Source organism: Panicum virgatum, chromosome 4N, assembly GCF_016808335.1.
Source record: "Panicum virgatum strain AP13 chromosome 4N, P.virgatum_v5, whole genome shotgun sequence".
NCBI classification, from domain to species: domain Eukaryota; kingdom Viridiplantae; phylum Streptophyta; class Magnoliopsida; order Poales; family Poaceae; genus Panicum; species Panicum virgatum.
Window position 1 is genome coordinate 37,925,306 of NC_053148.1, and position 21,509 is coordinate 37,946,814.

Sequence of the window (21,509 nt, forward strand, 5' to 3'; positions counted from 1 at the left end):
AATGTTCTAATAAAAATATTTTGGGACTGCTAGCAATATATATAGCAAATGTTAGTTTCTTTAGAATAATTGCAACTGCAGAAAAATATCCTAGTGCAATATATATATAGCAAATTTCGATCTAGAAAATAAAAAGAGTGGGGAAAACTGTGGCCAAATAAAAATCATAGTAAAGGAAGCCACCGTCCCAAGGCAAGGCAGATTTCGTAGCCAAAAGGAAAATGAAGAAGCCAAATCAAGGGCTAACAAATAATTCCAAAATGCCAAGTTAGAGAATCAAAGCTGCGGAAAGAGGAGAAACGAGGTTGAGCAGGAGAAGGGCAAACACTAGCGGCATGAAAGAAGTAGCAAACGATTGATGGAGCTCAGCAGCTGAATGCATAAAACAAGGTTTTGAAATACATGGTCCTTAGCACAGAAGCTAGCAACGGGAGGAACAAAAACAAAAAAGTGATGGCAGCTTGTTTAAAAAAGGGAAGGAGAGACAGATTGAAAGTAGCAGCAAAGGATAGACAGTATCTTAAGCAAACGAAGTACCAGAACTAACCACACATAAGTTAGTAGCGAGAACCAATGGAGCAAAAACAGCGAAGCTCGAAGCAAGCAGCGAAAGCAACGGTGAAGAAAGGAACCACAACCAGCGGAGGTAACAAACCCAGGAAGCAAAACATAGGAAAAGTAGGAGGAAAAGAAGAGCAGGATCATGCAGTGGCAGGATTTATCCAAACGTGAGCACGTCCACGAAACAAATCGGGACGCAACACGTAGGCAGCTTAAGTAGGGCACGTGGCAATTGAAGGCGCCGTATGGTGGTCAACCGACTACCACCAACTGACACGGCGAAGCTGCGAAAAATTTAATTGGCTGCCGTGAGCCACTGCATCCCAGCCAACCTCTCGGCATCGCAGGGCCAGGGGTTTTTCCGGTGACGTGGCCGGGCTTGCCGGCCGCCTCCCCCGTCCCGTTTGTAACTTTAGACTAGTGAACGGCGCGCGCCCATGCGCGCGAATTGCTAAAGAGTAGATGGTGTTTGGTGCACAGTAGTAAGGAGTAAAGACAGATATTATTCTGAGAAGAACCAAGTGGGTAAACAGTATTACTAATATTACACACAGTATTCCATTGTAGTATGTTGTTCTTACGAGGCAATTTTTAGCTTCAGATGGCTGCTGGTAGTATAGTTCATGAATGTGCATATTAAGGTACAGATGCATAGTAGTTACATACATATAATTTTAAAATATTTACATTACATAGATCCTTGTACATACATCACGATAGGATTTTTCATATAGCTATTTTGTTGATGATATATTTGCTGTCGATGGCGTTTGAGCTGTTGTAATTTGAGGCCGGAAATCTCTGACTGGTGAGTGATGGCTATGTTGCATTGAGGTAATCAATTCAGGCAATTTGGATATGGAATGAGCTTGTTGCTGCTTTTCTGATCTGGTACATGTTCCGGCTAAAGATCATTGTTCTAGGCTCTGGCATAAGATTTCTGTTAGTACATGCCGACCTCACTGAAACCTGAAATAAGAGATAGCAGAGGAAGGCAAAAATTTGAAAGGGAAAACCTTTGCACCTGCCATGCCATTTGAAACTTGCTATATCCATTCATCTGTTTGATTTGCATAACCAGGCATTTCACAGTGAAAGTAAAAGGAGGTCATGCAGAAAGATTACAGGATAACGCTCTAAAATATGTACCAGTGAAAATATTAATTTCAGAAGTATTAGAATTCAGATTAACCAAAAACCCTGGCTTTACAGTACTTAAGTATTAATTTTAGAAGTGGCATAATTTAAGAAACGTAACTAACCTAGTGCAATCGGTCTGCCTCAAATAATTTTGTTTCCATGGTCGGAGTGTCAAATGAATTCCAAATGTGAAGTGAAAAAAAAATTGAAGTGCCAATGCTCTCTTGCATTGAAATCTAAATAGTGGCAGGAAGCAATCTAACCGAAGAGGCAACTTGCTAACTGTTCCTGCATAAACAGCATAATCATATTGCATAAAGTCACCAACCACTAATCTCATTGCGACAGTACGAAGCTGGCCATAGCTGCATTGCTACTAAAATTTCCAATTCGATTTCCATCCTCTTGTGTACATAAAGCCTTTCGCTCTCACCTGAATATGAAATTTTGAACATGTACATGTAGTTTCATAACCAGTTCAGTCTTGTAGTAGGTCTTTGACAACTTCCATTACTATAAAAGATGGGAAGACATCATAAATTCATATTTACAGCAATACTGTGGGCATACTCGTTGCCTCGTTTCGTTGTAGGATTATATTGTTTATCCATAGCTGAAATACATTTGTCCTAAGCATTGGACATTGAAAGTTTGTAACTTATACCACAGTGGCCATTTAGGGTCTGCAGGGGGCAAGTGACAATCTGAAAATAAACAGTTGAGGTGCCTAAGCTAAAATTTGACATGTACAATGTTTTTTATATATATTCAATGCAATATCTATGATATTTCTGTGGAAGTAGATAGACAGTTAAAAGGTAAAATAAATGTGCTCAAAATTTTATTGTATGCCAATTAGTTTGGGAACACCTCAGGTAAAATACCCTTTGCAACAAAATAAATATGCAACTAAACTGGTTTTTGCCTGAGTGAGCCAAATGGCAAGTGGGCCTAGGATTCAGATAGGAAGCTCTCTCCAGTTGCAATATAAAGAAGACGACGAGGGCGAATGCATGTCAATATAGTTGTTAACCTAGAGCAGAAAATGAAGATTGAACTCGCAAAAAAGAAGAAGAAAAATATTCAAACTGGGGAGAGCCCAAATCCAAGGAAAAAAGCAGCACCCACCGAAAGATTAAGAGAAGAGGGAAGGAAGGAAGCAAAGGGGAAGGACCGCTATAAACAACTATGAAACACACGAATCCGAAGCAAAAAGAAGGCATGAATGGACATCAGGCAGGTGGAAGCACACAAAGTAGCATTTTCCGTAATCAAATATTTAGAGGTGCTCAACTTTTCTAAACAAATAATTCCGGGGACTCCAACATCCGCAGAAGGTAAACATCAGCACAGAGTAAACATAAGCACGACGAACCCATATATAGATTGCAGGAAACGTACTGCTTGTAAAGCACCTCTTTTGTAACCTGATATTGCATTTGGCTGGGCATATGCCCAAAAGAATACTTGTTCTGCTAGTGAGAATTGATTCTGTGCAGGCATTTGTAGCTCTATTCCATAGAGTACAGAGCCGTCGTCAGTGAACTCACGAATAGTAGATACATATGGCAGAGAACACCGGTTAGCCACAGATTGCAGCAGTGAAATGTAGCTGGCCCCAACAACGAACATGGTTAAGGCACTCTCCTCTTCCTGGACACCTAAAACTTGAAAGGAAGAATTTTTCCAAGGAAATGTTGCTGAAAATGAATTTTGAAATACGAGACCGACAACTGCTTGCCCGCAATAAGGAATTAGATCCAGAACTGTTTACAATTAGGGACCAAGGAGAAGAGGAAAATTTGTTTAAAGAACAAATAACCAAGAACAAGAGGTCAATACGTGGTAAAAGCAATAAGAAAAGGGAAGATTAAGCAAAGGTAAGGCTTCGTTTCAGGCAACAGAAGCTTGAGCAGCAATCTTAATAGCGACAGGACGAATGGCCAGCATGCCTACGGCACATAAAGAACTGCCTGTTCCCCTAGAGGAGTAAATTTAATCCTAACATAGTGGACATCAGGCAGGAGGAAGCACACAAAGTAGTGCCCATTTTCCGTAACAAATATTTAGAGGTGCTCAACTTTTCCAAGCAAATAATTTCGAGGACTCCAATGGTCCGAAGGCAAACATCAGTACGGAATAAACATAAGCACGAGCATGTCGTCGTTCGCAATGTACTCAGTCACAGGAGCGTCTAAAATTTAAGAAAGCAAGGAAGGCGAACTCACCTTAAGGATAACGCGTGACAAAGCGAGGCTGTCCAACCAACTGAATTCCTCGATGACGACAGTCTAGTAGTAGGAGGGAATGGGACACGACAGTGCAACAACGATTAGAAGCAGAACCAGGAAGCCAACCACAAATAGTACAGGGCAATATAGTAACTAATAATCTTAAGCAGAAAGAGTTCTGCCGCGGTTAGCACGCACAGGGAAGAAGTAGGCAGCAGCCGCAACTGAGGAATAACAGCCCTCCGTCGATCCGCAGGCCGCCTGAAAAAAAAGAAAAGAGTAACAGGACAAGCACCCCTCAAGATTAGCAGAGAATAAAGCGCGGGAACCCAAAACCCTTACACAGCAGGAAAGCATCGAACAGGGGCTAAAATTCAACCCAAAAAAAGGGGAACTAAACTCCAACGGAATCCCGCCCGTGCCCAGAGAAGCCAAGAACAGGCACCCCAAATCATTTCATAATTGCTGGACGAAGAGCAGGACCCAAAAAATTTCTCCTGCAGCAGCGAGAATGCGCCCAGGGAAAACCTAAACTAAAGTAACAATCTCCACCAAGAGAAGAGGAACAATCTCCACCAAGAGAGGAGGGGATGAGACTCCAGCGGAACCCGTTCTCACCCATCGGAGCTGTCCCACGAGAAGCGAAAGGTCAACCCATCGGCAGCAATTTCAACGTCGACCACACCAGGGGGAGATGAGGAAGGATGGAGATGGCAGAAGCAAGGACCTACCAGGGTTCACCTTTTCGTTTTTTTTACGAATCCCGCCGATCACCGGAAACGGAATTCCGGACGAAATTCCGCCGAAAACCGCATTTTCCGAACGGAATGTGAATTCAAATTTAAAAAACAGAATTCCGGAAATTCCGGGCGAAATTCCGCTACTTTCCGGTGGAATTCCGGACTTTCTGGTGGAAAATGTCATTTTTTGACTACAAATGCTCCAAACATATGAAGAATTAAAAAATTTAATAGAATATTTTTTTGTATCTATTGTATATTGCAATGTACAATGCATATTAAATATATTACACACAAATTATTCAAAACAAAAGTATATTGTCACATGAAATCACAAATAAAATGCATGAAAACTAAATTTATCACAATAACTTAAATTGCATAGACCATAATATAAGTTTATAATACATAAATTGCATAGTAAATATAAAAACCCAAGTTCAATCCAATAAACAATGTTTATGTATATCACGTAGTACTTAATAATTAATGAAGATATGATGAAAGTGTAAGGATAAATAAAGGAGACCTCTCATTCCATTCAAAAGGTATATTCTTTTAACCCATTGATAGTACGGATATTAAAAAGCTATAAATCCTACCTCATTAGACTACAAATAACCTTGTTTTTCAACTAAAATGCAATTTTAGCCTAACAAATGATCTTAGATTTGAGTGTGTTCTAGTCCTATTTGCTCAGAAGAACACCTAGTTTTTTATCATATTTTTTCCCAATTTTTTACAAATATTTTTGAATTTTTAAATTTAAAAACAAAAAATGGCGAAAAATACCGGAATTCCATTTCCCGACTACTAACGGAAACGAAAAATTTTCCGGTTTTCCGGCTGTTTTCCGCCGGAAAGTTGAACCCTGGGACCTACCCGGAGAGGGAAGCCGAAAGCGAAAGAGGATCAGTAAATCCACACCGGGTCAATCTTTATCGCCGGCAGCGGCCGCCGCAGGAAGCACGCGCCGGCAGCAGCGGCGCACCACGCGGAAGCCCACAGGCAGGTGCGTGGGCCGCCAAAAATCGCCCAGCCAGCCGCACGGCAACCCAAAACGAGGCGGCCGATGCGCATCGCAGGGACCGGGATTTGAGGGCAACGTGGCCGGGCTGGCGCCGCGCCTCCCCCGGGAGGTTTGTTACTTTAGAGAGGTTGTGGTGTATTTTCTTTCAGAAAGAATTGATAGCAAGGTAATCACGTTGTATTAGATTGCATAACATCCCTCAATAATCAGGGGTACAATATATAGAGATGAGATCAAGGCAACAACCACCCTGACTTATAGCAGCAGAATCAGGAGGGGTGCCGATCTCATCCTATCCATACTAAACGTGACCAACAAGGAGTCCAGCTAGGACTCAACCATGCGCTAAGCACCGAAGGAAGGAAAATATCCCTAAGAGAGGATATATTTCTATCACCCCCACCCCAGTCGGAACGTCGAAGCTAAAGATGTTCTGACTTGATCGAAACTCACTGAAAACCGATGTCAGGAGACCTTTGGTGAAGATATCAGCAAACTGGGACGTCGTCGGGACGTGAAGCACGCGAACGTCACCAACAGCAACCCGTTCTCGCACGAAGTGATCAATCTCGATATGCTTTGTGCGCTGATGTTGAACTGGGTTGGTAGATAGGTAAACAACACTGACATTGTCACAATAGACCAGAGTCGACTTGGTCAGTGGGCGATGAAGCTCCTGAAGCAACTGACGAAGCCAGGCAGTCTCAGCAACTCCATTAGCAACAGCCCTGTACTCTGACTCAGCACTGGAGCAAGATATAATCGTCTGATGTTTAGACGACTAGGAGATCAGGTTACCACCCAAAAAGACAACATATCCAGATGTGGATTTGCGTGTCCGGACACCTAGCCCAGTCAGCATTCGTGGAGACCACCAGCTCAGAGGACGATGACAGACGAAGGAGGCCGTGATGTGACGTGCCCCGAAGATATCGCAAAATCCGCTTGACTACTGAGAGATGTGGAACCCGATGAGCATGCATATGGAGGCAGACTTGCTGAACTGCATAAGAAATATCCGGGCGAGTGAAAGTGAGATACTACAAAGCACCAGTCAGGCTGTGATAGTGAGTCGCATCGCTGAGAAGATCACCCTCTGTGGATGACAACTTGGCATGAGTATCAACAGGTGTGCTGCACGGCTTACAATCAGACATGCCAGCGCGCTCCAGGACATCCAACAGGTACTGATGCTGGGAGAGAAACAAACCATCTGAGCGGCAATGAACAGCGCCCAAGAAGTGATGCAGGGCCCCAGATCTTTCATGGCGAACTCATTCTGGAGGGTAGTGATGGTGCTGAGAAGAAGCATTGGGCTGGAAGTAGTAAGGACAATGTCATCAACATAGAGGAGCAAGTATACTGTGTCAGTCCCATGACGGTAGATGAATAATGAAGTGTCAGACTTAGCCTCAACAAATCCAAGCGCGGGCAAGTGACTGGCAAAGCGGCTGTACCAAGCACGAGGAGCCTGTTTCAAACCATAGAGCGACTTGTTGAGCTTATAGACATGTGAGGGGTGGGCGGAGTCAACAAAACCTATGGGCTGACTGCAGTAGACTGTCTCGGATAATGTCCCATGGAGGAAGGCGTTCTTCACATTGAGCTAATGAATGGGCCAGTCCTGAGAGAGAGCCAAAGACAAGATAGTGAGAACTGTGGCGGGCTTGACAACAGGACTGAATGTCTCGTCATAATCAATACTAGGATGTTGTGTGAACCCTCGAAGAACCCATCTAGCCTTGTACCAGTCCAGTGAGCCATCTGCATGAAACTTGTGATGGTAGATCCATTTGCCGGTCACAAGGTTTGCACCGGTAGGACATGGAACTAGGATCCACGTGTTATTAGCCATGACGGCATCAAACTCCTCCATGGCACGACACCAATTAGGGTCGGCAAGAGTGGAGCGGATCGTCTTCAGAATCGGCGAGAGCGGCGTAGTGGCATGGAACGCAGCAGGCTGGCAAAAGCCATGCTTCCCACGAGTAGTCATCGGGTGCCGATTCACCATTGGTGGAATCAGCACAGCTCCCGCTGGTGGAGGCGGCACAGCTCCCTCCGAGGAAGAGGATGGAGTTGCCGGTCGTGGTCATCGTGTGTAGACTTTGAGGGCAGGAGGGCATGGCGCTTGCGCCGTGGCCGGGGACGATGGCGTCGTCACGCGTGGCACGGGCATCGGTGACGTCGGTGCCGCGCGTGGCATTGGCGACGGTGCCGCACTGGGCACAGACCACAGCGGCACCAGGGGCGGCGTGGGCACCACGGGGGAGCACGACGCAGCGACATCGCCAGGGAGACCTGCAGGCGACGTGCTGGAGGTACCAGGAGGTTGGGGTCCAATAGGGAGGACCGAAACCTTGTGGTTAGTCTGCAGAAAATCAAGCTCATTAATAGGACGAGGCGTGCTGGAGAGGAGAAATGAAGCCTCATCAAAGACGACATGTCTAGAGATGAGAATCCGATTAGTGGAAAGATCCAGACACCGATAGCCTTTTTGTTATTGGATGAATAGCCAAAAAACACACAAAGGGTGGAGCGTGGTGAGAGCTTGTGGGGAGCAGTGGCGGAGAGATTAGGGTAGCAGGCGGACCCGAAAACTCTAAGGTGGGCGTATGATGGAGGTTTCCCAAGGAGCGAGAAATAGGGAGTTCCAAGAGCAAGGGTTTTGGTGGGGAGGCAATTCAAAAGATAGGTCGCAGTATGCAAGCCTTCAACCCATTAGTAAGTAGGAAGAGAGGCTTGGAACAACATGGAGCAGATGATGTTGTTCACTGTGCGGATCATGCGTTCCGCCTTGCGATTTTGGGAGGCTGTGTAAGGGCAGGACATCCTGAGTAGAGCGCCATGGTCAAGGAAGAAGGAGCGGTCAGAGGTGTTGTCGAACTCACGCCCGTTGTCGCTTTGAACATGCTTGACAGCACAACCAAACTGAGTCGTCACATAAGAAAAAAAGTGGGATAAAGTGGAAAACGTTCCAGACTTTAGGCGAAGTGGAAACGTCCACAAAAAGTGAGAGCAATAGTCAAGAATGACCAAATAATACTTATAACCCCACACACTCACAATGGGAGATGTCCACAAATCACAATGAATTAAGTCGAAATTTTGGAGACCTCAAGAAGATGAAGTGGGAAAAGGTAAACGTATGTGACGACCTAACTGGCATGCATGGCAAAGGGAGGCATCCATGCCTTTAGTACATGATAGGGCGGAGGTGCTGACAAGCTTGGACAGAGGCTCGAGTCCGAGGTGACCAAGGCGACGGTGCCACACAGCAGCAGGGGCAGCGGCAAGAGCACATGATGGCGGCGCGGGTGCTGGAAGCTGCAGAGTGTAGAGGGGCCCGGGACTATTGAACCTGGTGATCACGTTCCTGAAAGAAATGTCCTTCAAAGAGAGGCCAAGAGGGTCAAATTCGATGGAGCAGTAGTTATCAGTTGTAAACTGACGGACAAAAAGAAGATTCTTAATAATGGAAGGTGCAACAAGAACATTATTAAGATAAAAGGGGCCAAGTAGAACTGAATGACCACATGCTACGATAGGAAGAGTAGACCCATTGCCGATAACAAGCGATGAAGGATATGAGGAACATGGTGGACGGAATAGGGAGATATTACTAGAGTCCGGGGTCATGTGAGAGGAGGCGCTGGTGTCGACAACCGGGGAGGGGAGGGGGGTTCAGCATCATGGTGCTGAAGCTGTTAGCCAATGATTGCTGATCCCAATGGCCCGACCAAGGAGTCCAAGGCGATGGCTGCTGTGTGAGTTGGCCCGGCGCCGGCAGGTGCTGCGCAAGCTGCTACTGCTGCAGAGCCTGCTACTGGAGGAAGCCCGAGTGCTATGGCTGAAGAGCGGCGAGCATCGCCTACTGCTGCTGCGGCGGCCTGTTGCATTTCTACTACTGTTGGGCCGGCCCGCGCTGCTGCTGCTAGCCCGTGGACGTGCTGGGCCACATGGTGATTTGGCCCGTCCACGGATTGTAGATAGAAGGCCACGACGCTTGGACCTGCCCCTTGCGGCGCCCGCGCCTGTCGCCGCTGCCGCCCGTGGAGTTGTTGACTGCTAGATGAGGTGCGCCCGCCGGCTGAGGAGGTCATCGCAGACCCGCCGGAGGCCCGCCAGAGGAGGCACCCTTCGACGTCGAGGAGAGGAGGGCGGTGGAGGTGCTGGTGACGGCGCACCGATGGAGAGCTCCTCGAGGAGGAGGTCGTTGCGGACGTCATGGAAGCAGGGGAACAGGTTGAAGCGGCGGAAGTGGACGCGCATGTGCACGTAGCGCTCGTTCAAGCCCCGAAGGACATTGAGGACGAGGGTGCAGTCATGGACCACTTCACCGAGGTCACCAAGGAGATCCGCCATGGATTTCATCTTGGCGCAGTAATCACCGATGGAGAGGTCGTCTTGGGTGAAGACGCGGAGCTTGGCGTCGACTCGAGCTAGAGAGCGCGAAACTCGTGGTTGCCGAGGAATTGCGCCTCTATGCCAAGCCATGCCATGCGTGTTGTGCCACCGCGGGTGCGCACGGTCTCCATGAGCTCCGTGGTGACGGCGCCGAAGAGCCACGAGAGGACAACGGCATGCATGCGGCGCCATGCGAGGACGTCGATGTGGGCAGCGTCGGTGAGGATGTGGGAGGAGAGCACATAACGCTCGAGGACGAGGAGGAGGAGATCTCACCAGCGGTCGTAATGTGCCGAGACGGGGTCGAGGACGATGGGCACCAGGGTTCTGATGTTCTGGACACCGGCGGCCTGCGCATGGAGATTGGCCACGATGGCGGCTTCATACGCGGTGGAGTCGTGGAAGGAGGAGTTCGTGTCGGCGTCGGAGGAGGCAGAAGGATTGGCCCAAGCGCGAGCAACCTCAGCCTCACGAGCCAGATCCGCGGCGGCACGATGCTCCTTCTCCAGGGCGTCAAGCGCCATGCAGACATGCTCTTGGGCATCGGTAGCGGCCTTGGCGGCGGCATCGGCAAGGGCCTGGCACTCCTCCTTCTCCTAGGCAGCGGCATCAGGGGCGGTGTCAACAGGACAGGAGGGCGTCGGGCCGGAGGCGGCGATGGCAGCGGCGGCGGCCATGGGTGTGGAAGCGATAGGTCATAGGATGTGACGGTCTCTTGATACCATGATAGCGAGGTAATCATGTTGTATTGGATTGCATGACATCCCTGAATAATCAGGGGTGCAATATATAGAGATGAGATCAAGGCAACAACCACCTTGACTTATAGCAACAGAATCAGGGGGGTGCCGATCTCATCCTATCCATACTAAACGTGACCAACAAGGAGTCCAGCTAGGACTCAACCATGCGCTAAGCACCAAAGGAAGGAAAATATCCCTAAGAGAGGATATATTTCTATCAAGAACATTGAGAAAGCATAGGATGGAAGACTATCAGCCTGCTCTCATGGAGAACCAGGAATTAGGCTGCCATGCAACTAGTTGTGTTTTTTTAAAGGAGGACATGCTCAACCATGTAGCGCTGCAAATGCTTCTTTGATTGTGATGACTTCAGCATAAACATCTTGCATTGTGGGTCGATCTTTTGGTGTCTCCATTGAGCACAAGGGACCGAGTTTAACAAGCTGCACGATGCAGCTGTCCACACCATCTGTTGCATTATTTCCGTTGTCCAAATTGTTGTCCAGATCACCATCTTCTAAACTTGGAGTGATATAAGGATCTAGAACTTCACCAATCTTTTGAGGAAATGCTTTTTCCACAAATGTGTGAAGGTTCAAACCATTAGTAAATATCTCATCTGTTGGACGCTTTCCCGTGAGCATTTCTAGGATGATAATTCCATAGTGTAGAGAGATAGAGATTGGGGAAACACCACACACCCTGATTGGAGGGTGACCTTTCATATATATATATATATATATAGCCGAAACGGTTTGATGTACAAGTAAGAGTCTACAAGACTTAGAGTACAAGGCAGTCGAAGCGGGAGGATCCCGAACGCAAAGACTGGACCGAAAATTAGTAAATAACTGTACAGGTAAGCCTTTGGTCATGATATCTGCGAACTGATGAGAGGATGGAACATGAAGCACTCGAACCTGTCCCAAAGACACCTTGTCGCGGACAAAGTGGATGTCAATCTCTATATGCTTCGTGCGACGATGATGAACAGGGTTAGCCGTCATATATACAGCACTGACGTTGTCACTAGACCAGAGTCGCCGAAGACAAGGGCATATGAAGCTCCTGAAGAAGCTGACGAAGCCAGCAAGACTTAGCCACAGCATGTGCGACTGCTCGATACTTAGCCTCTGCACTCGAGCGGGAGACTGTGGTCTGGCGTTTGGAAGACCAAGACACCAGATTGTCGCCGAGGACGACATAGTAGCCGAAAGTAGACCGTCGGGAATCAGGACAGCCGGCCCAATCCGCATCAGAGTAGGCTGTGAGGCGATCCACTAGTCCAGTGCCATTGTGAAGACCAGTAGACAGTGTGCCCTTCACATAGCGCAAGATCCGCTTGAGAAGCGCAAGATGAGGCTCGCGGGGATCATGCATGAAGAGACACACCTGCTGAACAGCGTAGGCGATGTCGGGTCAAGTCAGCGTGAGGTACTGAAGTGCACCGGCGAGACTCAGGTACTACGAGGCATCCTCAACAGGATCACCATCTATTGCATACAGCTTGGCTCGAGTGTCAATGGGTGTGGCTGTAGAGTGACACTCGGCCATGGCAACACGCTGAAGAAGATCCACCGCATACTGTCACTGAGACAAAAAGAGACCATCAGTAGAACAAGTGACAGAGATCCCGAGGAAGTGATGAAGATCTCCCAAATCTGTCATGGCGAACTCCGAGTGTAGACGCTCAGTGATGCAGTGAAGTAGGGCAGTCGAGGATGCTGTGAGGACGATGTCATCGACGTAGAGCAGCAAGTAAGCAATATGACCGCCCTCTTTGTAAACAAAGAGAGAGGTGTCCGAGACCGAAGCAGCGAAACCTAGGGTGCTGATGTAACTGGCGAAGCACTTGTACCAAGCCCGAGGAGCCTGCTTGAGTCCGTACAAGGACTTTTGCAGGAGATAGACGTGATCTGGGGCAGTCGGATCAACAAATCCAGGCGGCTGCTGGCAGTAGACTGTCTCCTCCAAATGACCATGAAGGAAGGCATTCTTCACGTCGAGCTGATGGATCGGCCAAGAGCGAGATACGGCGAGGCTGAGGATGACTCGAATTGTGGCCGGTTTGACAACCGGACTGAAAGTCTCATCGTAGTCGAGTCCATGCTGCTGTGAGAACCCGCGGACGACCCACCGAGCCTTATGGCGAGCGAGGGAGCCGTCGGAGTGGTACTTGTGCTTGAAGATCCACTTGCCGGAGACGACATTGGCACGAGGCAGGCGAGGGACAAGCCGCCAGGTGCCGTTGTCGATGAGCGCCCTGTACTCGTCAACCATCGCAGCGCGCCAATTGGGGTCGGCGAGGGCGCTGCGATAGTTGGCTGGGAGTGGTGAGGCGTGAGTCGCGGAGAGCTTGAGGTGGTCTGGTGGCGGTGGAAGGGAGCCCGTCTGAGCCTGAGTCACCGGACGGGACGATGCCGGCACACGCGGCACGGAGACACGCGTCGGCCCAAGGGGGGGCTGGGCGCGATGTATCGGAGAAGGAGCCGACGCCGCCCTGTGCTTAAGAGGAGTCGGCCGCACAGGGCCCTGGATGTGCTCCGAAGGTCGTAGTTGCCGGACGTAGACGCGGAGAGACCGGAGAGCACCGGTAGGCGGCCGCTGTATGGCCGCAGCGGCCGGCTAGTGGTCGGCTGGAGAGCCGGCCGGGGCAGAGGCCTGCGCAGGCTCTGTAGGCGCCGGTGAAGGGCCGGCGGGAGCCAGTGGGGCGTGGCGGACGGGGTGTAAGGATCACCGGGGTGTCCGACCCTAGAGGGGGAGGGGGTGAATAGGGTCGCTAATCGCTTTTCTATCCTAGGGCTCAATCTAATTGCATAAGATAAACCTAACACGTCCTACACATGCTAGTTATGACTAAGATTTATCTATGCTACCCTCTACTTACCCCAAAAGACTTGCAACCTATAGCCAATCCTAATCAAACTAACTAGGAAAGTAAAGGTAAGCAAGAAAGAGTAAATGCGGAAACGTAATGCGGTAAGTAAAGCGGTAAGGGAGAGGATATGCAAACTCCCGTGAAGACACCAAGACACACGATTTAACGTGGTTCGGTTAGGACATCAAAGTCCCTCCCTACGTCCACGGCCACTTGCTCACAAAGAACAAGTGTGATGCCGAGTCTCTTCGCTTGATCACCGTCTTGCCACGCCTCCAAGGCTCCCGACAAGCAAAGGCTAAGTGACGCCAAGTCACAAAGACGAGGTCACCGCCACCGTCTATCTCGAAGCGTCACCACGGCACCGTCTTCACTATCTTGGAGCTTTAACACCAAGTAGGGGCCTCCTTCCCCGCACAAAGTGTCGTTGCCACTCCACACCAAGTCGGAGGGTCACACGACGAGTACACAAGTTGCTTGCCGCAGCAAGACTTTCTCTCAAGCTAGTTCTCTCAAGAACTAAGCCTAAACAAGCACTAAGCACTCTCACAAGTGTGCTTAAGCCTATATGATGTACAATGAAGCTCTATGGTGGTTGGAGATGATCTTTAGCTCTTGTATACTTCCTTGAACTCCAGCACTCTCAAATGACCCGGCCTTGGGGGTATATATAGGCAGCACAAGCAAATATAGCCGTTGGAGAAAAGCTGCCAGAAATGTGCTTAACACCGGTTAATCCGATGCTCCCCAAATTGCCATCGTCGGTTTAACCGGTGATACTAAACTGCCCACTGAAAACTAGCCGTTACGTGTACGGGCAATCAACCGACGCAATCGACCGGTGTATGTAATATTAGCGTCGGTTTAACCGGTGAGTGCAACTGTCCTCTGATCCTTGAAAAACAAACTCTCTGGACAACTGCACCGACGCCATTAACCGGTGCATCATCGGTTCATCCGATGTATGCATTTTTCTTGGTCTGCTTCTGCCATTGCACCGACGTATTCAAACTTCCTATCGTCGGTTCATCCGGTGCCAAACCCTAGCCCGCAGGCCATCTCTGTCATTGCACCGATGAGTACATTTTGCCTTACGTCGGTTTAACCGGTGATACTAAAACTCCCAGACGTGCTCAAGTCAATGCACCGACGTGTGTAATTTGCTTGGCGTCGGTTCAACTGGTGACTTGATTTCTTTTAGGTTTCAGGGCGCTGCCCTGAGACCCGCGAGGGGCGGCTCCATGAGGAGCGCCATGATGTGCCGTCTGAGAAATTTACCGACACAGATGCCCACGAGTGAGGGGGCCGGCGCAACACCCAAGGCTGTGTTGCCATTGCCAGGACCTAGAAGCTTGGGCGGTAATAAGGGGCTTCCCAAAAATTTTCACCCAAAAAATTTCACCTTCCCTTTGAACACATATATGAAGCACTAAATATAATTAAATAATAAAACTAATTATACAGTTAGGATGTTGTAAGGATCACCGGGGTGTCCGACCCTAGAGGGGGAGGGGGTGAATAGGGTCGCTAATCGCTTTTCTATCCTAGGGCTCAATCTAATTGCATAAGATAAACCTAACATGTCCTACACATGCTAGTTATGACTAAGGTTTATCTATGCTACCCTCTACTTACCCCAAAAGACTTGCAACCTATAGCCAATCCTAATCAAACTAACTAGGAAAGTAAAGGTAAGCAAGAAAGAGTAAATGCGGAAACGTAATGCGGTAAGTAAAGCGGTAAGGGAGAGGATATGCAAACTCCCGTGAAGACACCAAGACACACAATTTAACGTGGTTCGGTTAGGACATCAAAGTCCCTCCCTACGTCCACGGCCACTTGCTCACAAAGAACAAGTGGGATGCCGAGTCTCTTCGCTTGATCACCGTCTTGCCACGCCTCCAAGGCTCCCGACAAGCAAAGGCTAAGTGACGCCAAGTCACAAAGACGAGGTCACCGCCACCGTCTATCTCGAAGCGTCACCACGGCACCGTCTTCACTATCTTGGAGCTTTAACACCAAGTAGGGGCCTCCTTCCCCGCACAAAGTGTCGTTGCCACTCCACACCAAGTCGGAGGGTCACACGACGAGTACACAAGTTGCTTGCCGCAGCAAGACTTTCTCTCAAGCTAGTTCTCTCAAGAACTAAGCCTAAACAAGCACTAAGCACTCTCACAAGTGTGCTTAAGCCTATATGATGTACAATGAAGCTCTATGGTGGTTGGAGATGATCTTTAGCTCTTGTATACTTCCTTGAACTCCAGCACACTCAAATGGTGCGGCCTTGGGGGTATATATAGGCAGCATAAGCAAATATAGCCGTTGGAGAAAAGCTGCCAGAAATGTGCTTAACACCGGTTAATCCGATGCTCCCCAAATTGCCATCGTCGGTTTAACCGGTGATATTAAACTGCCCACTGAAAACTATCCGTTACGTGTACGGGCAATCAACCGATGCAATCGACCGGTGTATGTAATATTAGCGTCGGTTTAACCGGTGAGTGCAACTGTCCTCTGATCCTTGAAAAACAAACTCTCTGGACAACTGCACCGACGCCATTAACCGGTGCATCATCGGTTCATCCGGTGCCAAACCCTAGCCCGCAGGCCATCTCTGTCATTGCACCGATGAGTACATTTTGCCTTACGTCGGTTTAACCGGTGATACTAAAACTCCCAGCGGAACCCCCGTAGGGGCGGCCCTTCGGGCCTAGCTTCGCCTCTCTTCTCTTTGTCATCACTTGAACCTAAAAGCCTGAGTATATCATCTAAGCAAACACATTAGTTCAAGTGTTGCGTGTGTCATCAATCGCCAAAACATTATATTGAAATATGGCATGAGAGGCCATTTTCGCTACACGGGGCCATGCCAAATAATGGCAGGTCCAGGTTGGCCAGGTCCGACTGATCGATGGAGGACCGCGTCCGCTCAACGTCCGAGGACGGAGCTGGCGCGGGAGGATGACCCTGCACAAGGAAGTTAAGTGATTCCGGTGGCGGCTTGGTAACCGCGAATGGAAAGTTTGCTTCATCAAACACAACGTGTCAAGATATGATCACTCTACGAGTGGAGAGATCCAGGCAGCGATAGCCCTTCTTGGAGGAAGGATAACCGATGAAGACGCAGGCTGATGAGCGAGGAGCCAATTTGTGAGATGTCATGGCACTAAGGTTAGGATAGCACAGACAGCCAAAGACCCGAAGTATGGAGTAATCTGGCATCTTGTGATATAGCCGATGGCAGGGAATGTCATTGTTGATGGACGTGGAGGGGCGCCGGTTGAGCAAAACTACAGCGGTGGCCAAAGCTTCCGCCCAGTAGGTGGGAGGCATGGAGGCATGGATCAGTAGGGTGCGGATGGTATTGTTCAAGGTGCGTAGCACCCGTTCAGCCTTGCCATTCTGAGCAGAGGTGTAAGGGCACGAGGTGCGAAGAAGAACGCCATGTGCAGCGAGGCACGTAGCAGTGGCGTTGTTGACGAACTCGGTGCCATTATCTTCCTGAAAGCAGCGAATAGGCAAGCTGAATTGAGTGTGAGCGTAAGCAACAAAATTGACAATATGATTATGAACCTCTGATTTCTGCCTAAGAGGAAACATCCAACAATAGTGACTGAAATCATCGACTATCACAAGATAATATTTAAAACCAGAAATACTGAGCACTGGTGATGTCCAAACATCACAATGAATGAGTTCAAAGGGAGCTGAAGTGCTAGATGATGAACTAGTAAATGGGAACCGAAAGTGTTTGCCAAGCTGGCAAGCATGACAGAGACCACGTATGGTATGTTTACATGAAATAACTGATAACTTATTAAGTGAAGCTATGGCGGCAGGCGCAGGATGACCAAGACGTGAATGCCACAGCAAGGCGGAGGCATCGGCAAGATGATAGGAGGCTGGGGCAGGGTGGAGGGGATGGTGTAAAGATCCCCATCGCTATTGCAGTGAAGACTCACGGTCCTGGTCTTCGCGTCCTTCACAGAAAAGCCAAGGGCGTCAAACTCAATAGAACAGTTATTGTCGCGAGTAAACTGTCGAACAGATAGTAAGTAGCGTACAAGTTGAGGAGCGACAAGAACATTATTGAGTTTAAAGGTGTGATCAGCTAGAGACAAGGTAGAAGTGCCACGACTACAAATTGGGATAGAAGAGCCATTGCCGACGGTAATGAAAGACGGCAAATGGGGAAGGCGGGAGAAAAGGATACCGTCATTTGGAGGACATGTGCGATGTCGCTCCGGTGTCGAGCACCCATGGATTGGCGCCCTGAAGTGCCATCTGGTTCGGGGCGGCAATGAGACCCGCCTGGTCCTAGCCACCTGGCGCAAGGTAGCCGGCGGGCGCCAGCGCAGGAGGCGACACCTGCGACGGTGCGAAGGCAGTGTGTTCCTGAGGGAACGGCGCCATGGGAGGACGCCACTGCTACTGTGGGCCCCAGGCCCATGGGTTGAAGCAGACCCATGGGCTGTTGGGCGGGGCACCGGGTTGCGTTCCATTCTGGGAACCCTGGCCGCCGTGCTGTTGTTGGTTGCGGCCGCCGCCGCGACCACCACCGCCACCGCTGTTGCCGCCGCCGTTGCCGCCACCCTTGCCGCCCTTGCCCTTGCCCTTGCCACCGCCATGAGGGCTGTGAGGACGAGGCGTGGAGCGGCAGGAAGGTGAGGTACAGGCAGCCGTAGTTGAAGCGGTAAGGGCAGAGTTGGAGGCGACCTTGTTGTCGTTGGCGAGGCGGAGTTCCTTCAGACGAAGCATGTTAACCGCCGAGGTGAAGGACAACAGCGGCCTTGTGTTGGCGATGAAATCGGCGGTGTTGGAGAGGCGCGGGTTGAGGCCGTTCAGCAAGGTGAGCACCAGCTGACGGTCCTGCACGGGGTGGCCGATGTCGCGAAGAGCGTCGGCGTTCTGCTTCAGCTGCGCGGCGTAGGCTTCGATGGGGAGATCATCCTGAGTCGAGGAAGCGAGCTCCTGGTTTAGGATGACAGCGCGCGGCTCCTGGTTCACCTGGAACAGATCACGGATGGCCGTGTAGAGGTCGCGGGCGGTCTGATCCGGCGCCATGGCTAGGTCAAGGACGCCATCGGAGACGGAGCCGTACATCCAGCTGCGCACAAAAGCGTCGGGCTCATTCCAGGTGGGATCAGCCAAACGGGTCGCGATGGTGCCGTCGATGTGACCTAGAAGGCCGAACTTGCCGCACATGGCGGTGAAGAAGGCATTCCACTTGTTGTAGTCGGGCAGCCAGAGGTCGAGCTCGATGGGGACGTGGGTCTTGATGTTGACGGAGGCGTACGGATTGACGAAGACCGGAACGACGGAGTCGTGCGCGGCGGGGAGGGTGCCCTGGCCGGTGCTAGGGCTGGTGGCCGACGTGGTGGAGGACGCCGACATGGCGCTAGGTCAGGGACTAGCGCAGCGGCGGCGCAAGCAGGGGGCGAGCGCGGCCTGGTGGGTGTTGGACGTGCGGGCCGGGCGGCGGCGCACGGGAGTTAGGGTTGCGGAAGGGGTGAGACCAGGAAACTAGGCCCGGACTCTTGATACCATGTAGAGAGATAGAGATTGGGGAAACACCACACACCCTGATTGGGGGGTGACCTTTCATATATATATATATAGCTGAGATGGCTTGATGTACAAGTAAGAGTCTACAAGACTTAGAGTACAAGGCAAGTCAACTATACATATCTCTAATACATAGCTGTAGACATCACCTTCACTTGAGAGTTTGCTCCCGAAGCCGTACTCTGTAATATTGGTCAAACAATTTTATCTCTTAGTACTGACAAAAAACAATAAGAGGACATTGTTAAATAGTGGAATGTAAAACATGACTAATTAAGAAATAGACAAAATCGTCGTGACATTTAAAATGTCCAGTTTTGTAGTAAAGGTTTTCACCTGGTGCAATGTATCCAATTGATCCTCTTGGTCCCAGTAAGCTTGTAGAACTATGATGGTAAGAATGACTAAAAGTTCGAAGAAACTTAGCCAACCCAAAGTCAGCAAGACGTGCACCCATAACATCATCAAGAAGGATATTGCTGGACTTCAAATCACAATGTATCACAGGGTGCAAACAACGATTGTGTAGATAATCCAAAGCAGAAGCTATGTCCGTTGCTATTGTTATTCTGGAGTTCAAACTCAATGGTCTTTTCAATCCACACTTGTTCAGTTTAGGATAGAGCCAGCCCTCTAGGCTACCATTCGGCATATATTCAAGAATAAGAGCTTTGAATTCATGTCCTGATGTATCAAATGTTGAGCATGCAGTAATCACCCTTACAAGATTACGATGCCGAGTGTTCCTCAATGCCTCACACTCAGTAAGGAAGCTCTTTGGTACTCCAAGCTGATCATGTTTGAAAACCTTGATAGCAACTGCAAGTGGCGGAGCTAGCTAGAAATTTTAGGTGGGGCGAACTAGCACGACAAACATAACTCGTACTAAAGAAGATCGCATTGCATCTCACACTTCTCATAGGAAAATCACACGAATACGGTACGAAATGTTAATAAATGATACATTTGAAGATCGAAGACGGTACCTCCCAAATAAAAGGTCATAGTCTTTAACACCACGATATAATTCCTTAATTCAATATACACCAAGAGTCTTTAACCTGCCAAAGCCAATTTGAAAATGAGTAAGTATAATAGTATGTGATAATTAAAAGGAGCTAAGCCTAGCTAAAAAAAAAAACTAACTAGCAACCGGGCTGAAAGCCTGAAACTAACAAGCAGGCCAAAACTTGAACATACACTAATCTAATGAGCAACGAATAAAAGACTCGTCTTTGCTACTGAATCTCCCTTTGGAGGAATCCGTCGAACACCTAGCGGGCGTGGTGGTGTTACTGCATTGCATGAAAAGGGATCCGTACTTGCAAGCTCCTTTGACGCTTCCTCGTCGATCTCGCAGCGGAACTTGTAGCTTCCCTCCCACGAAGCCTCGTATATGCGCATCTGCGCATCCTCCTCACTGCAGTACATCACCCAGAACACAATGTTTTCAGCATCGAAAACCGTCGAGTAGAAGCTACCTGCTCCAGTTTGCAACGGAATGCCAAACTACTCACCTCCCCACGACCCCGGCCAGTGTGGAGGCGTAATAATCGACAGCGTCCGCGCGGGAGACCCCGCTGCCTCCCGCGGCCGCCGGGGGGGCTATCCATCACCACTACCCACCTTGAGGGAGAGCGCGAGTGGCTCTCAGACAAAGCGGCGGCTAGCGGGGTGGAAGGCGACTCTGAAGCAGTGGCGAGGAGGGGGAAGCCGTGCCGGCCCCGATGGGCAGAGGTCAAACGGAGGGCGGAGGGCGAGCGGTGGGGGGCTGAAATGGCTCGGCTGGCGGCTTTGGTGGCGGTGGAGACGGAGACTGAGAGTACGCCGCCGATGAGGAGGGGAGGTAGCACGGCGTCCATGGCCGGCGCTGCGGCGTGCGGCCCTGGAATGCCATGGCGCCATGGGAGGGGCAGGGGCGGGGGTCTGCTCCGCGCCTCCGCCGGTAGGTGGGGCAGCTGCCCCACCCTGCGTGACGGGTAGCTCCGCCACTAGTGTATGTTCTCCAAAATCAAATCTACCTTTGTAGACTGATCCAGATTTTCCAGATCCAACCAAGTTGGCCACAGAGAAACCATTTGTTGCTTTGACTAAATCTGCATAGGAGTACTGCAGAAACTCCTTGCAAGGTGGATGAGATGATTGTGTAACTTTCTTTCTCTTCCTCAAAATAACAACGGCAAAACATGACAGCAAGACCAAAGAAAGGACAGT

At 49.6% G+C, this 21,509-nt stretch overlaps 1 protein-coding gene across 10 annotated transcripts; it reads right to left on the reverse strand.

The window, feature by feature from the left end:
- Positions 1–1,197: 1,197 nt before the first annotated feature.
- On the reverse strand, positions 1,198–21,204 carry LOC120670917. Of its 10 annotated transcripts, none has more exons than XR_005673435.1 (8): positions 20,813–21,204; positions 20,618–20,715; positions 20,282–20,356; positions 19,632–20,114; positions 19,445–19,477; positions 4,131–4,193; positions 3,930–3,992; positions 1,198–1,487 (listed from the first exon to the last, which is right to left on the reverse strand). XR_005673435.1 is itself a non-coding variant. In XM_039951112.1 (5 exons), exon 5 carries the CDS (start codon positions 19,122–19,124, stop codon positions 18,159–18,161), a length of 966 nt encoding a protein of 321 aa, XP_039807046.1. In that variant the 5' UTR covers positions 19,125–19,477; positions 19,632–20,114; positions 20,282–20,356; positions 20,618–20,715; positions 20,813–21,204; the 3' UTR covers positions 16,595–18,158. The 10 variants fall into 10 exon arrangements, 5 of the variants coding, with proteins under 5 accessions (XP_039807046.1, XP_039807048.1, XP_039807051.1 ...); XR_005673432.1 differs by having other exon boundaries at positions 1,198–1,530; XR_005673433.1 differs by having other exon boundaries at positions 1,198–2,405.
- Between the last annotated feature and the right edge of the window lie 305 nt (positions 21,205–21,509).

Bases quoted from the DNA above. Each gene is read 5' to 3' on its own strand.
- LOC120670917 (XM_039951117.1), bottom strand. From the start codon at position 19,124: ATGTCGGCGTCCTCCACCACGTCGGCCACCAGCCCTAGCACCGGCCAG.